We start from the raw sequence: 15,984 nt of genomic DNA on the forward strand, positions 1-15,984 counted from the left end.
ATATAGGAGCCAGATGAGGTGGTTCGGGTATCTGGTCACGATGCCACCGGAACGCCTCCCTGGGGAGGTGTTTAGGACACGTCCAATCCTAGGTAGGAGGCCACGGGGAAAACCCGGGACACGTTGGCACGACTATGTCTCCCGACTGGCCTGGGAAGGCCTCGGGATCCCCCGGGAAGAGCTGGACTAAGTGTCTGGGGAGAGGAAATTCTGGGCTTCTCTACTTAGGCTGCTGCCCCCACCACCCGACCTTGGATAAGCAGAAGAAGATGGATGGATGGATGGATACATATCATATATATATATATATATATATATATATATATATATATATATATACAGACATATATATATATATATATATACACATATTTACATACATATATATACACATATATAGTAGATATATAATACATATATATACACACATATATACATATACATATATATATATATATATATACATACATATATATGTATATATATACACATATATATATATATATATACATATATACATATATATATATATATACATTTTATTTTGTAGGAGCCCAAAATTAACCACTTTCAGCCCACAAACAAATATCAATTTAACATCAAATTCAATGTACAGTATCAATACATTTTTTTAGATTAAGTGTTTTTCAACCTTCAATAAAAGTAACAATAATAATAATAATGATTTGAGTTCAGGTGAAGTATTTTAATTGACTTTTTAAGCATTAATTTTTGCATTTCTTACGGGGAAATTGCCTTGTTTTTAAAAAAAATTAATTAAATTGTACTTTATTGCAATATAATTATAATTAATATATATATATTTTTAAAAATACTGTACTTTTGGGCTACTGGGCTTCCCTGCTTAGGCTGCTGCCCCCGCGACCCGACCTCAGATAAGCGGAAGAAGATGGATAGATGGAAAAAGTACTAACACTAAGCTGAATTAATTTGTTATTTAATAAGCGGAAGAAGATGAATGGATGGATGGAAAAAGTATTAACACTAAGCTGAATTAATTTCTCATTTATTTTTTTGTACCACATTGTTGCAGCAAGACAAAAGCAGCTACTAATAAGTCAGACTTTGACCGTAAATATCTTTTCTCCCCAGGTTGGTGGTTCGAGGCATGTGGACCGTCCAACCTGAACGGGGTGTATTACCCCGGCTCGTCCAACGTGGTGCGCTACAACGGCATCAAGTGGTACTACTGGAAAGGTCCCAATCTGATGGCTACCATGACGACCATGATGGTGCGGCCAGCAAACATATGATCGGCGGCCTTTTTTTAATGGAGACTTTGGTCGCCAAAATAAAGGCAATGGACAATACTGCAACTGCACCGATACTCAACATTAGGACGGCAGGAGACGCTCTAAAAACCTTTCCAGGAGAGATTCATGTACATAAATACCCAAATAATAGCTGTGCTTGATTAGAAAATGTTTATATTTAAACAGAAATAATTAAAAAGAATTGTTTCATTTTGGGGGGAATTTTCTATTATAACACTATGACCATTATCATGCCGGTAAATAATATAGAGCTGTGCTCTACCAAAAGTAAAGACTCACACATCTGATTTCTTTCCCGTCCGCGCTCTTGTAAAATTAAAATTTCCGAGTGATTTAGCTGGTAAAAGTACGCCAAGTGTGATTTATTCTTCTATAACACCCTGGGACGGTTTAAAAAGAAAACAGCGTGTGTGTTTTGGCTGGCGAGGGCAGCTGATGGGATGAATTACCCGGCAACAGCCGTCCCTGCAGTACTTATTAGCTTGTGAAAGCCTCCCACCTGTGCACGGTGAGCGCGGCGACACAGGAGGACGAGGACCGCTAATTGCCTCCCTTCATCTCATACGGACACAACACGTCTGACCGACATCTGGCCACCGGCTTAATAGACCGGAGAACTGACATGTTTATCGCAGTCGTTCGGCAACATTGTCCACAGGAAAACAGTTCTTGATTATAGGGATGGGTACCGAATCTACTGCTTTGTTGGCGCCCGTCCTGGTGGGCACTGAATTTCTGTGCCCACCTGTATGCGTGTGACATCACGCCTGGCAGGAAGTATTCATTCCAACAAACAGATTTACTAAAAATAAATCTTCAATGTTAAATTAAGGCTCCACTTTTTCCAAAATGCACCAGCTTGATGCTAATATCCATTGAATATTGCAATTGACATGATTAGCATTAGCGATTTTACATGGCGATATTAACACCTTCAAATTTGTTAGTGAAAAATCAGAAATGAGATGCCCGTTAGAATCAAACAGCTGGTACAGTATTAACACTTTGTTGGGCGCGACAGACAGAAAAGACTGAAATGACCAACTCACCATAAATTCGACCAAATTTTCTTGTTCTATTGGTAGATAATTTCTCTTACTTCAAATAAAATACCCCTAGTTTTTGTATTTTTTTCTTCTCGTTTTCGAACACTGACTTTTTGCAGTGCGCTGTACGAAAATGAGCGACTCGGAAATAGAAAGGAAGTCTAAGTCTAATCTTTAGTTTTTAAGCCAAAAAGCGTACTTTCTCCCTTTTCTGTCTACACACTGCGTTTGCTCCGCTGCTCGTTAAACCAGCAGCATCACACCCGTTTGGGAACCAGTATTTTTGTAGAGGCGGTATAGTAACGTTTATGATTCAATAGTACAGCAGTGCTTTACTAGTACCTGTATACCGTACAACCGTAGTTGATACTAATGAATGAAAATGGATTTGTTTTATATTTATTGAGCATTTTTAAAGAAAATCATTCAATAGCAAACGACCCATAAGCACAGGTATTTCGGCAGTTTAGGGGAAACCCTGGATGAACATAAAACTTTGAAATGATGAGGCAGTAATACTGTGATGTTGTACGCACATACTGCTTCCATGCTGTGATCCGGTTGCTAAACAAGTTTATTAGAGGCTCCACAGAGCGGACAGGCGATAGATCACACTGGTGGGGAAGCAAGGAATGAATCCATCAAAGCGACTTTAATAAAGTCGAGATTTGGCCGACTGGCTCAACAGATGAAATGGCCATGTTCAGGTCCAACGAAGCGGACCAGACTCTCCACGTGTTCCAATCCCTGTTTATTGGACGGGTTATTTGAAGGCTTGGTACCTTTTATTAACAGCGTGTAAAAGCCGGGACATGATCCACAATTTATATCTTCTAGGACACTGCCACTCACAATTTGTCTTACTGTTTTAGTCTTTTTGTATTGTTCCCCAAAAAGGGGGGCGGCCCAATCTGATATTGATATTCTGTATCGCATCAGCTGGAAAACAGGATTGTATCGACTCGCATCTAAAATGTCCGATACAATGTGCTAACCTGGACAGCCGATTAAATTCTAAATCTCCTCCATGAAGCACAGCTCTTTTATTCTATTTTAGTCAAGTCATTTGCACAGCAGCTACACAACAGCTAAGCACACAATAGCATTCGGCATTAGGGTTGTATGGTATGCCGGTAATGGTATAGTATTGTGGTACTTATGATTCAAAAATAGTACTGTACTCTGTTTGAAATTACAGGTTTGCCATGACATTGCTGGTTTTTACAAGCAGAGGAGCATGTTCGGCAGCGCAGAATCACAGAATACTTGAAAGCAGACACGGTGTGTGGACAGAAAAGGGAGAACGGATGCATTTTGGCTTAAACCATGGGTGTCAAACTCTGGCCCGTGGGCCAAATTTGGCCCGCCGTGTAATTTAATTTGGCCGTTGAGGCAATATCTACTTAACATTACAGCTGACCCGCCGTTATTACACAGCAGTGGTGCCGCTGTAACCAGGGGCGCTGGTAGGGATTTTGGGCCCCATGAAAAGAATCTTTACAGGGCCCCCAACACATAATTTCATCATCATTAGGGGCCTCTGTGGGCTCCCCTCCATCATGGGCCCCTAGAATCCGTCTCCTTTACCCCCCCTTTTCGGCGCCCCTGGCTGTAACACCGCAATTTCTCACACTTGCCAATCCTCCCGAAGTTCAGTGCCCCTCCCGAAAATCTCCCGGGGCAAGCAAACGTTCTCCCGATTTTCACCCGGACATCAATATTGAGGGCGTGCCTTAAAGGCACTGCCTTTAGCATTCTCTACAACCTGTCATCACGTCCGCATTTCCTCCACACAAACAGCGTGCAGACCCACTCGCATAATATATGCGGCTATTACACACACATAAGTGAATGCAAGGCATACTTGGTCAACAGCCATACAGGTCACACTGAGGGTGGCCGTATAAACAACTTTAACACTGTTACAAATATGCGCCACACTGTGAACTCACACCAAACAAGAATGACAAACACATTTCGGGAGAACAGCTGCACTGTAACATAACATAAACACAAAATAACAAATACCCAGAACCCCTTGCAGCACTAACTCTTTCGGGACGCTACAATATATTTTGATATTTACCTCAGAAGGCTGCAAATAGAAGAGGCATTACATTTGTATTTAAATTATATTTGAAATGCCATTGATATTTTTCAATTATTTTTATTATAATTTGAAACTCGATTTTGCATGTCACTATAAAGTTATATAAGCCTTGCTTGTTCAATACTCAATGCAAAACTTGTTTGGGTCCCTATTAAAAGGTTAATTTGTTCAACCTTGGCCCGCGGCTTTGTTCAGTTTTAAATTTTGGCCCACTCTGTATTTGAGTTTGACACCCCTGGCTTAAACAGTTAACATAAAGGTGAAGTTATAAACACTGAAACGCCCTGAAGAAGAGGCGCTTTAAGACATGGCTAGCTAGCTAGCGGCTAACGTCCATCCACAGTGTTTTAGCTATGTCTAAATCATTAATCTTCACCTCAATGGCGACAAATGAAGTAAGTTTCTTGTATGTAGCATTAGCACTGCAGGACGAGGAATAGCTAAACAGGCTTCACTACACACCGTAGCCACAATGTAAACAAACGCCAGCAGTATATCTAGTCGTAACCACTATCTTTATATCGATGATATTTTAGCACCACAAATTTTATTTTATTTTTTAAAATTTATATTATGTTTATAAACTCAGGAAATACGTCCCTGGACACACGAGGACTTAGAATATGACCAATGTATGATCCTGTAACTACTTGGTATCGGATTGATGCCCAAATTTGTGGTATCATCCAAAACTAATGTAAAGTATCAAAGAAGAAAAGAATAAGTGATTATTACATTTTAACAGAAGTGTAGATAGAACATGTTAAAAGAGAAAATAAGCAAATATTAACAGTAAATGAACAAGTACATTACAAATCATTTTGTACAGTTTGTCCCTCATAATGTTGACAAAGTAATAGGTGTATCTATGACACAGTATGTTCCCGCATAGCTCAGCAGACTAATTAGGAGTCTTTATTTGTTTCCTTACTACTAAAAGACAAGTTGTCTAGTATGTTCACTATTTTATTTAAAGACTACATTCCGATAATAAACATATGTTTCATGTACCCTAAGATTTTGGTCCCCTTTATTTAGAAAACTATCAAAAAGTACAAAAAGTATCTACTTCAACAATTCTAAAAAAATTCCAGGATTTCCAATCATTCCTTTTTTTCCCAAACTTCCACAATTCCAACATTCTTAAACCTATTTAAACCATTCCAGCTTTAACACATTCCACCATTCTGGACATTCAAACTACTCTTTTTCCAAGTTTTAAAAAATTCCTGATTTTCCCCAAATTCCTTAACACCATTTACTACTTCAACATTTCTTGCCCGATTACAACAATTCTAACACCAACCAATTCAGCTCATTTAGGACAGTCATGCTCATAATCATATTCTCAAAATTCCAGGAAGTTCCCATTGAAATCAATGGGGCATTTTTACAAGTTCCACAACTTCCACATTTTTCATCTGATTCAACATATTCTACCATTCTAAACATTCAAACTTCCCCTTTTCCAAGTTCCAAAAAAATCCAGGATTTTCCAGAATGTCTGGTCTTCCAAAGCCCTATTTCCACCCTTTTTTATGGTGACTACTCCTTCCACATTTTTCAATGAAATTCAACCGTTCCACATTCAAAACATTCCTTTTAATCAGGACAAAAATAACAAAGTTGATTTTTGAGCTGGAAAAATTCCCGGTTTCCCCAAATTCCAGGAATTCCGTAATACCAGTTCTCAATTCAACATGTTACTATTTCAACATTTCTCCACCGATTTGAAAAATTTCAACACCAACCATTTCAACTCATTCTGGCCATCACCATTCAAGTTTTTTTTTTTTTTTTTTTTACAATTTTTATAAAAATGTCCCGCTTTTCTCTGAAATTCACATTTTTTTGTGAAATTCCCATGGAAATCAATGGGACATTCTTCCAAGTTCCACAACTTCCCCATTTTTCATCTGATTTAAACCCTTCCAACTTCAACATATTTTACCATTCTACACATTCAAACTTCCCCTTTTCCAGGTTCCAAAAAATTCCAGGATTTTCCACAATTCCTGGTTTTCAAAAGCCCTATTTCCACCCCTTTTTTTGGCAACTACTCCTTCCACATTATTCAACACATTTCAACCGTCAAAACATTCCTCTTAATCATGCCAAAAAAAAGCAAAGTTTTTTGAACTGGAAAAGTTCCAGGTTTTCCCCAAATTCCAGGAATTCCGTAACACTATTTCTCAGTTCAACATGTTACTATTTCAACATTTCTCCACTGATTTGAAAAATTTCAACACCAACCTTTTCAACTAATTCTGACCATTACTATTCAAGTTTTTTACCATTTAAAAAAAAAAAATCCCGCTTTTTCCGAAATTCCCATTTTTTTCCTGAAATTCCCATGAAAATCAATCGGACATTCTTCCAAATTCCACAACATCCACATTTTTCGTCTGATTCAAACTGTTCCACCTTCAACATATTCCATTCTAGAAATTCAAACTTCCCCTTTTCCAAGTTAAAAACAATTCCAGGATTTTCCAGAATTCCTGGTTTTCCAAAGCCCTATTTCCACCCTTTTTTAGGGCAACTACTCCTTCCACATTTTTCAACAAATTTCAACCGTCAAAACATTCCTCTTAATCAGGTCGGAAAAAACTACGTTTTTTGAACCGGAAAAGTTCCAGGTTTTCCCGAATTTCCAGGAATTCCGTAACACCATTTCTCAATTCAACATGTTATAATTATTTTTTTTTTTACCATTTTCATAAGAATTCACGCTTTTCTACAAAATTCCCATGGAAATCAATGGGACATTCTTCCAAGATCCACAACTTCCACATTTTTCGTCTGATTCAAACCGTTCCAACGTCAACATATTCTACCATTCTAAACATTCAAACTGACCCCTTTCCAAGTTCCAAAAAATTTCAAGATTTTCCAGAATTCCTGCTTTTAAAAAGCCCTATTTCCACCCCTTTTTTTGGCGACTACTCCTTCCACATCATTCAACACATTTCAACCGTCAAAACATTCCTCTTAATCATGCCAAAAAAAACCCAAAGTTTTTCAAACTGCAAAAGTTAGCGGTTTTCCCCAAAGTCCAGGAATTCCATAACACCATTTCTCAGTTCAACATATTACTAATTCAACATTTCTCCACCGATTTGAAAAATTTCAACACCAACCATTTCAACTCATTTTGACCATTACAATCCAAGTTTTTTACAATTTTTATGAAAATTCCCGCTTTTCTAAAAATTCCCATTTTTTTCTGAAATTCACATGGAAATCGATGGGACGTTCTTCCAAGTTCCACAACTTCCACATTTTTCATCTGATTTAAACCCTTCCAACTTCAACATATTCTACCATTCTACACATTCAAATTTACCCCTTCCCGAGTTCCCCAAAATTTCAGGATTTTCCAGAATTCCTGGTTTTTAAAAGCCCTATTTTCACCCTTTGTTTTGGCAACTACTCCTTTCACATTGTTCAACACATTTCAACCGTCAAAACATTGCTCTTATTCAGGCCGGAAAAAACAACGTTTTTTGAACTGGAAAAGTTCCATGTTTTCCCCAAATTCCAGAAATTCCATAATACCATTTTTCAATTCAACATGTTACTACTTCAACATTTCTCCACCGATTTGAAAAATTTCAACACCAACCATTTCAACTCATTCTGACCATTACCATTTAAGTAATTACCATTTTCATAAAAATTCCCGCTTTTCTCAGAAATTCCCATTTTTTGCTGAAATCCCCATGGAAATCAATGGGACATTCTTCCAAGTTCCACAACTTCCACATTTTTCATCTGATTCAAACTGTTACAACTTCAACATATTCTAATATTCTAAACATTAAAACTTCACCTTTTCCAAGTTCAAAAAAATTCCAGGATTTCCCAGAATTCCTGGTTTTCCAATGCCCTATGTCCACCCTTTTTTATGGCGACAACTCCTCGCACATTTTTCAACACATTTCAACCGTTCCATCGTAAAAACATTCCTCTTAATTAGGACGAAAAAAACCAAAGTTGTTTTTTGAACTAAAAAACTTCCTGATTTCCCGAAATTCCAGGAATTCCGTAATACCATTTCTCAATTCAACATGTTACTACTTCAACATTTCTGCACCGACTTGAAACATTTCAACACCAACCATTTCAACTCATTCTGACCATGACCATTCAAGTTTTGTTTTTTTAGCCATTTTCAAAAAAAAATTCCCGCTTTTCTCCGAAATTCCGATTTTGTTCCCTGAAATTCCCATGGAAATCAATGGGACATTCTTCCAAGTTCCACAACTTCCACATTTTTCGTCTGATTCAAACCCTTCCAACTTCAACATATTCTACCATTCTAAACATTCAAACTGATCCCTTTCCAAGTTCCAAAAAATTTCTAGATTTTCCAGAATTCCTGGTTTTCAAAAGCCCTATTTCCACCCCTTTTTTTGGCGACTACTCCTTCCACATCATTCAACACATTTCAACCGTCAAAACATTCCTCTTAATCATGCCAAAAAAACCCCAAAGTTTTTCAAACTGCAAAAGTTAGCGGTTTTCCCCAAAGTCCAGGAATTCCATAACACCATTTCTCAGTTCAACATATTACTAATTCAACATTTCTCCACTGATTTGAAAAATTTCAACACCAACCATTTCAACTCATTTTGACCATTACAATCCAAGTTTTTTACCATTTTTATAAAAATTGCCGCTTTTCTCCGAAATTCCCATTTTTTTGTGAAATTCCCATGGAAATCAATGGGACGTTCTTCCAAGGTCCACAACTTCCACATTTTTCATCTGATTTAAACCCTTCCAACTTCAACATATTCTACCATTCTAGAAATGCAAACTTCCCCTTTTCCAAGTTCCAAAAAATTCCAGGATTTTCCAGAATTCCTGGTTTTCAAAAGCCCATTTCCACGGCTTTTTTTGGCGACTACTCCACCCACATTATTCAACAGATTTCAACCGTCAAAACATTCCTCTTAATCAGGCCGGAAAAAACAATGTTTTTTGAACTGGAAAAGTTCCAGGTTTTCCCCAAATTCCAGGAATTCCGTAATACAATTTTTCAATCCAACATGTTACTACTTCAACATTTCTCCACCGATTTGAAAAATTTCAACACCAACCATTTCAACTCATTCTGACCATTACCATTGAAGTAATTACCATTTTCATAAAAATTCCCAATTTTCAACCGTTCCACCATCAAAACATTCTTCTTTTAAGGAATTACTGATTTTCCAGAAATTCCCTGACACCATTTACTACTTCAACATTTCTTTGCCCGATTTCAACAATTCTAACACCAACCATTTTTCAACTTATTCAAACCATTCCAATATCAACACATTTTGCTCATCCTGGACATTCAAGCTATCACGTTCCCAACTTCCAAACCCAATTCCAGTTTTCTGGAAATTCTAACTCTTTACCATTCTAACCATTTCAGTGTTTAAACTATTTCAAGATCCAAACCATTTATACATTAGTCCATGAGCATTTCAGTTCAGCGTCAGCTCTTCAACATTCAAACCATTACAACATTTAAACTAAAAATCCAGCTTTTCCCAAAATTTCCAGGAAGTTCCCATTGAAATGAATGGGCCATTTTTCCAAGTTGCACAATTCCTACATTTTTCAACCCATTCAAACCATTCCACCTTCAAACTACCCTTTTTCCAAGTTTAAAAAATTCCAGATTTTCCCCGAAATTCTCTGATACCATTTAGTACTTCAAACTTTTCTTGCCCGATTTCAGCAGTTGTAAAACCAACCAAATCAGGACATTTCGGACATTCATGCTCCTAACCATTTTCAAAAAATCCTGCTTTTACCAAATTTCCAGGAAGTTCCCATTGAAATCAGTGGTACATTTTTCCAAGTTGCAGAATTCCCTCATTTTTCAACCCGTTCCACCTTCAACAAATTCCACCATTCTGGATATCCAAACTACCCTTTTTCCAAGTTTAAAAAAATTCGATATTTTCTCCGAAATTCTCTAATACCATTTACTACTTCAACATTTTTTTGCCCGATTTCAACAATTCTAAGACCAACCAATTCAGCTCATTTAGGACATTCATGCTCCTAACTATTTTCCAAAAATCCCGCTTTTCCCAAAATTCCAGGAAGTTCCCATTGAAATCAGTAGTACATTTTTCCAAATTGCCAAATTCCCACATTTTTCAACCCATTCCACCTTCAACAAATTCCACCATTCTGGACATTCAAACTACCCTTTTTTCCAGGTTTAAAAAAAATTCCCGATTTTCCCGATGTTCCCTAATATCATTTACTACTTCAACATTTCTTGCCCATTTTCAACAATTCTAACAACCAACCAATTCAGTTCATTTAGGACATTCATGCTCCTAACCATTTTCCAAAAATCCCACTTTTCCCCAAATTCAAGGAAGTTCCCATTGAAATCAGTGGTACATTTTTTGCACAATTCCCACATTTTTCAACCCATTCCAACTTCAACAAATTCCAACCTTTCTGGATATTCAAACTACCCTTTTTCCAAGTTTAAAAAAAATCCAGATTTTCCCCGAAATTCTCAATAACATTTATGACCTCAACATTTTTTTGCCCGATTTCAACATTTCTAACACCAACCAATTCAGCTCATTTAGTACAGTCATGCTCCAAAAATCCCGCTTTTACCAAAATTCCAGGAAATTCCCAATGAAATCAGTGGTACATTTTTCTAAGTTGCACAATTCCCACATTTTTCAACCCATCCCACCATTCTGGAGATTCAAACTACCCTTTTTTCCTAATTTAAAAAATTCCCGATTTTCCTGAAATTCCCTAACAGCATTTACTACTTCAACATTGACATTCAAGCTCCTAACCATTTTCCAAAAATCCTGCTTTTACCAAAATTTCCAGGAAGTTCCTATTGAAATTAATGGGACATTTCTCCAAGTTGCAAATTTCCCGCATTTTTCAACTCATTCCACCTTCCACAAATTCCACCATTCTGGAGATTTAAACTACCTTTTCTCCAAATTTAAAAAAAATCCAGATTTTCCCGAAATTCCCTAATACCATTTACTACTTCAACATTTCTTGCCTGATTTCAACATTCCTAACACCAACCCATTCAGCTCATTTAGTACAGTCATGCTCCAAAAATCCCGCTTTTACCAAAATTCCAGGAAGTTCCCAATGAAATCAGTGGTACATTTTTCCAAGTTGCACAATTCCCACATTTTTCAACCCATTCCACCATTCTGGAGATTCAAACTACCTTTTTTTCCAAATTAAAAAAAAATCCTGATTTTCCTGAAATTCCCTAACACCATTTACTACTTCAACATTGACATTCATGCTCCTAACCATTTTCCAAAAATGTTGCTTTTCCCAAAATTATAGTAAGTTCCCATTGAAATCAGTGGTACATTTTTCCAAGTTGCAAAATTCCCACATTTTTCAAAACATTCCACCTTCAACAAATTCCACCATTCTGGACATTCAAACTATTTTTCCCGAAACTCCCGAATACCATTTACTACTTCAATATTTCTTGGCCAATTTCAACAACTCTAAGACCAATCAATTCAGCTCATTTAGGACATTAATGTTCCTAACCATTTTCCAAAAATCCCACTTTTCCCAACATTTCCAGGAAGTTCCGATTGAAATGAGTAGGACATTTTTCCAAGTTGCACAATTCCCACATTTTTCAACCCATTCCACCTTCAACAAATTCCACCATTCTGGAGATTCAAACTACCTTTTTTCCAAATTTAAAAAAAATCCAGATTTTCCCGAAATTCCCTAATACCATTTACTACTTCAACATTTCTTGCCCGATTCCAACATTTCTAACACCTACCAATTCAGCTCATTTAGTACAGCCATGCTCCAAAAATCCCGCTTTTACCAAAATTCCAGGAAGTTCCCAATGAAATCAGTGGTACATTTTTCCAAGTTGTACAATTCCCACATTTATCAACCCATTCCACCATTCTGGAGATTCAAACTACCCTTTTTTCCTAATTAAAAAAAAATCCCGATTTCCCCGAAATTCCCTAACACCATTTACTACTTCAACATTGACATTCAAGCTCCTAACCATTTCCCAAAAATCCCGCTTTCCCCAAAATTCCAGGAAGTTCCCATTGAAATTGAATGGGACATTTTTCCAAATAGCACAATCCCCACATTTTTCTACCTATTCAAACCATTCCAACATTAACACATTCCGCCCATCCTGGACATTCAAACTCACACTTTCCCAACTTCCAAAACCCAATTCCGGTTTTCCTGGAAATTCTAACTCGTTACCTTGCATACCATTCCAACATTCAAACCATTTCTACATTCATCCAACGTTCTGTCAGCAATCAATTGGAGCATTCACACGTAATTCCTTCAGGAATTGCCTCTGGTAGTTAACATTGGTGCTCTGTGGAATTGCCACAAACAATTTACACCGTCAGCAGTTTTGCACGGCAGGCCGGAGGACGCGGCGAGCAGGTCTGGGTACGCTCATACGTCCTTGTCTCGCTGCAGCCTCTTTGATTCATAACTGGTGTTTTGGCTGGCCGGGGCGAGGCCCGGGTACGCGCTGGCAGGCGGAAGTAGCTGGCGACTGATTTGTATTAGTCACCCTCGCTGCGTGTGGTTTACTGCGTCAGCGTTTACCTGTGGTCGTGGAAAAAGCAACGCCGGCCATTTATCAGCCTGCCACTTGCAATGCATCAGCTCCCGTTTCTTTTTGGCGCTTCTTTCCCTGCACAGCAACACTCTTTGCTTGTTGCCTTGGTGGGGAATAAAGAAGGGAATAAAGTCGCCACTTGGGGGCGCTGGCGCACAGTCAATCTGGTTTGTCAGACAGCATATGTCTGGGTTAGATAACTATGCATTCATTAATATCTCTCTCCTCCTTCTTGTGCTGTAAACTCTGTGTACTCCAAGAAAAATAAGGATTTCTTTTAATTCATTATAAGTTGTATTGGATCATGTCCAAAAAAGAAGTAGGGTCAAATTGAATTCTGCTCCACAAACAAGGTCTTGATCAATAATCAGGTCTTTAATAGACTGATTTTATTTAACTGAAGAGGAATTTATTGACCATACGTGTTCAACTCAGGAAAAAAATAGCACCCACCACAAAAATAAGTCATTAAATGATTATTATAATCACTGACGTAAGTTAGAAGGGATGCATTGTTCATCTCTGTTACTAAACACTATTATTATGTTATAAATCACAATATGTTTGTACTGTATATAGTAAATGATCCAAACTCATACAAAACATCTTGTTTGTAGTTGAAGCATATGCAGCATCACACTAGTAATATTAGTGAATTATATATTTATATAGCGCTTTTCTCTAGTGACTCAAAGCACTTTACATAGTGAAACCCAATATCTAAGTTTCATTTAAACCAGTGTGGGTGGCACTGGGAGCCGGTGGGTAAAGTGTCTTGCCCAAGGACACAACGGCAGTGACTAGGATGGCGGAAGCGGGAATCGAACCTGCAACCCTCAAGTTGCTGGCACGGCCGCTCTACCAACCGAGCTATACCGCCCCACAACAATATAACACAACAATACTGTTTCATGGCTCAACTTAAAGGGGAACATTATCACCAAACCTATGTAAGCGTCAATATATACCTTGATATTGCAGAAAAAAGACCATGTATTTTTTGAACAGATTTCCGAACTCTAAACGGGTGAATTTTGGCAAATTAAACGCCTTTCTGTTTATCGGTCTCTTAGCGATGACGTCAGAACGTGACGTCACCGAGGTAACACACCCGCCATATTCATTTTCACATTACAAACACCGGGTCTCAGCTCTGTTATTTTCCGTTTTTTCGACAATTTTTTGGAACCTTGGAGACATCATGCCTAGTCGGTGTGTTGTCGGAGGGTGTAACAACACTAACAGGGAGGGATTCACCGCTGGCCCGAAGATGAGAAAGTGTCTGCCGCCAGACCCCCATTGTAAGTACCAGAGTGTCTTCACATTTTACCGGCGATGCTAAGACAGACATGGCACAGAGATGTATGGATAACCTGCAGATGCATTTGCAACGATTAAATCAACGAAATCACAAAGGTGAATTTTGTTGATGTTGTTGACTTATGTGCTAATCAGACATATTTGGTCACGGCATGACTGCCAGCTAATCGATGCTAACATGCTATGCTAATCGATGCTAACATGCTATTTACGCTAGCTGTATGTATATTTGAAACTAGATACCCACATTTAATGCGAAACAAACACTTACCAATCGACGGATTTAAGTTGCTCCAGTGTCTCAAGATGCAAAAGTCCTGATCGTTTGGTCCGCACATTTTACCGGCGATGCTAATAAGGCAGCCATGCTATGGGTCACTTCATTAGGTACACCCACGCTATGGCCGAATAGCGTCAATAGCTATTCGCTCAATAGCTTCAATTTCTTCTTCAATTTTGTTTTCGCTATCTGCCTCCATACTCCGACCATCTCTTTCAATACATGCGTAATGTGTTGAATCGCTTAAGCCGCTGAAATCCGAGTCTGAATCCGAGCTAATGTCGCTATATCTTGCTGTGGTAACCGCCATGTTGTTTGTATTGGCAGCCCTGTATGACGTCACAGGGAAATGGATAGTGGTTTAGAAGATAGCGAAAATAAGGCACTTTAAAGCTTCATTTAGGGATATTCCGGTAGGTGTAAAATTTTGAAAAAAACTTCAAAAAATACAACAAGCCACTGGGAACTGATTTTTATTGTTTTTAACCCTTTTGAAATTGTGATAATGTTCCCCTTTAACTTACTTTTCTTCTCAATATGATTTTTATCAAAATATAAGTGACATTTTTCACCAGTAAGGGTAAGAGCCTTGTTTTTTTTGGTGTTTCTTATTAAGCATTCATTTGTTTTATTTACAGAATTAGAGGGGTCCCTTACACAGATGTCTAGAGCGTGTTTTTCAACCACTGTGCCGTGAGATACAGTCTGGTGTGCCGTGGGAGATTATCTAGTTTCACCTATTTGGGTTAAAACATCTTTTTTGCAAACCATTAATTATAGTCTATAAATGATGTGTTGTTGTTGAGTGTCGGTGCTGTCTAGAGCTCGGCAGAGTAACCATGTAATACTCTTCCATATCAGTAGGTGGCAGCATGTAGCTAATTGCTTTGTAGATGTTGGAAACAGCAGGAGGCAGGGTGCAGTTAAAAAGATATCTAATGCTTAAACCAAAAATAAACTAAAGGTGAGTGCCCCTAAGAAAAGGCATTGAAGCTTAGGGAAGGCGATGCAGAACGAAACTAGAACTGAACTGGCTACAAAGTAAACAAAAACAGAATGCTGGACGACAGCAAAGACTTACTGTGGAGCAAAGACGGCGTCCGCGATGTACATCCGAACATGACATGACAATCAACAATGTCCCCACGAAGAAGGATAAAGACAACTGAAATATTCTTGATTGCTAAAACAAAGTAGATGCGGGAAATATCGTTCAAAGGAAGACATGAAACTGCTACAGGAAAATACCCCCCAAAAAGAGAAAAAGCCACCAAAATAGGAGCGCA

At 38.0% G+C, this 15,984-nt stretch overlaps 2 protein-coding genes across 2 annotated transcripts in view; one reads left to right on the forward strand and one right to left on the reverse strand.

The window, feature by feature from the left end:
* angpt2b (angiopoietin 2b) overlaps window positions 1-1,567 on the forward strand; it is an 80,279-nt gene extending 78,712 nt beyond the window's left edge. Inside the window, exon 9 of the mRNA XM_061882495.1 lies at window positions 1,114-1,567. Within this exon, the coding sequence (XP_061738479.1) occupies window positions 1,114-1,274 (161 nt within the window). The 3' untranslated portion in view covers window positions 1,275-1,567. The remainder of the gene's footprint in view (window positions 1-1,113) is intronic.
* The window catches only part of col9a2 (procollagen, type IX, alpha 2), a 317,373-nt gene that overhangs the window by 223,744 nt on the left and 77,645 nt on the right, over window positions 1-15,984 (reverse strand). The window lies entirely within an intron of this gene.

This window comes from Nerophis ophidion, linkage group LG21, assembly GCF_033978795.1.
Source record: "Nerophis ophidion isolate RoL-2023_Sa linkage group LG21, RoL_Noph_v1.0, whole genome shotgun sequence".
Lineage (NCBI taxonomy): Eukaryota > Metazoa > Chordata > Actinopteri > Syngnathiformes > Syngnathidae > Nerophis > Nerophis ophidion.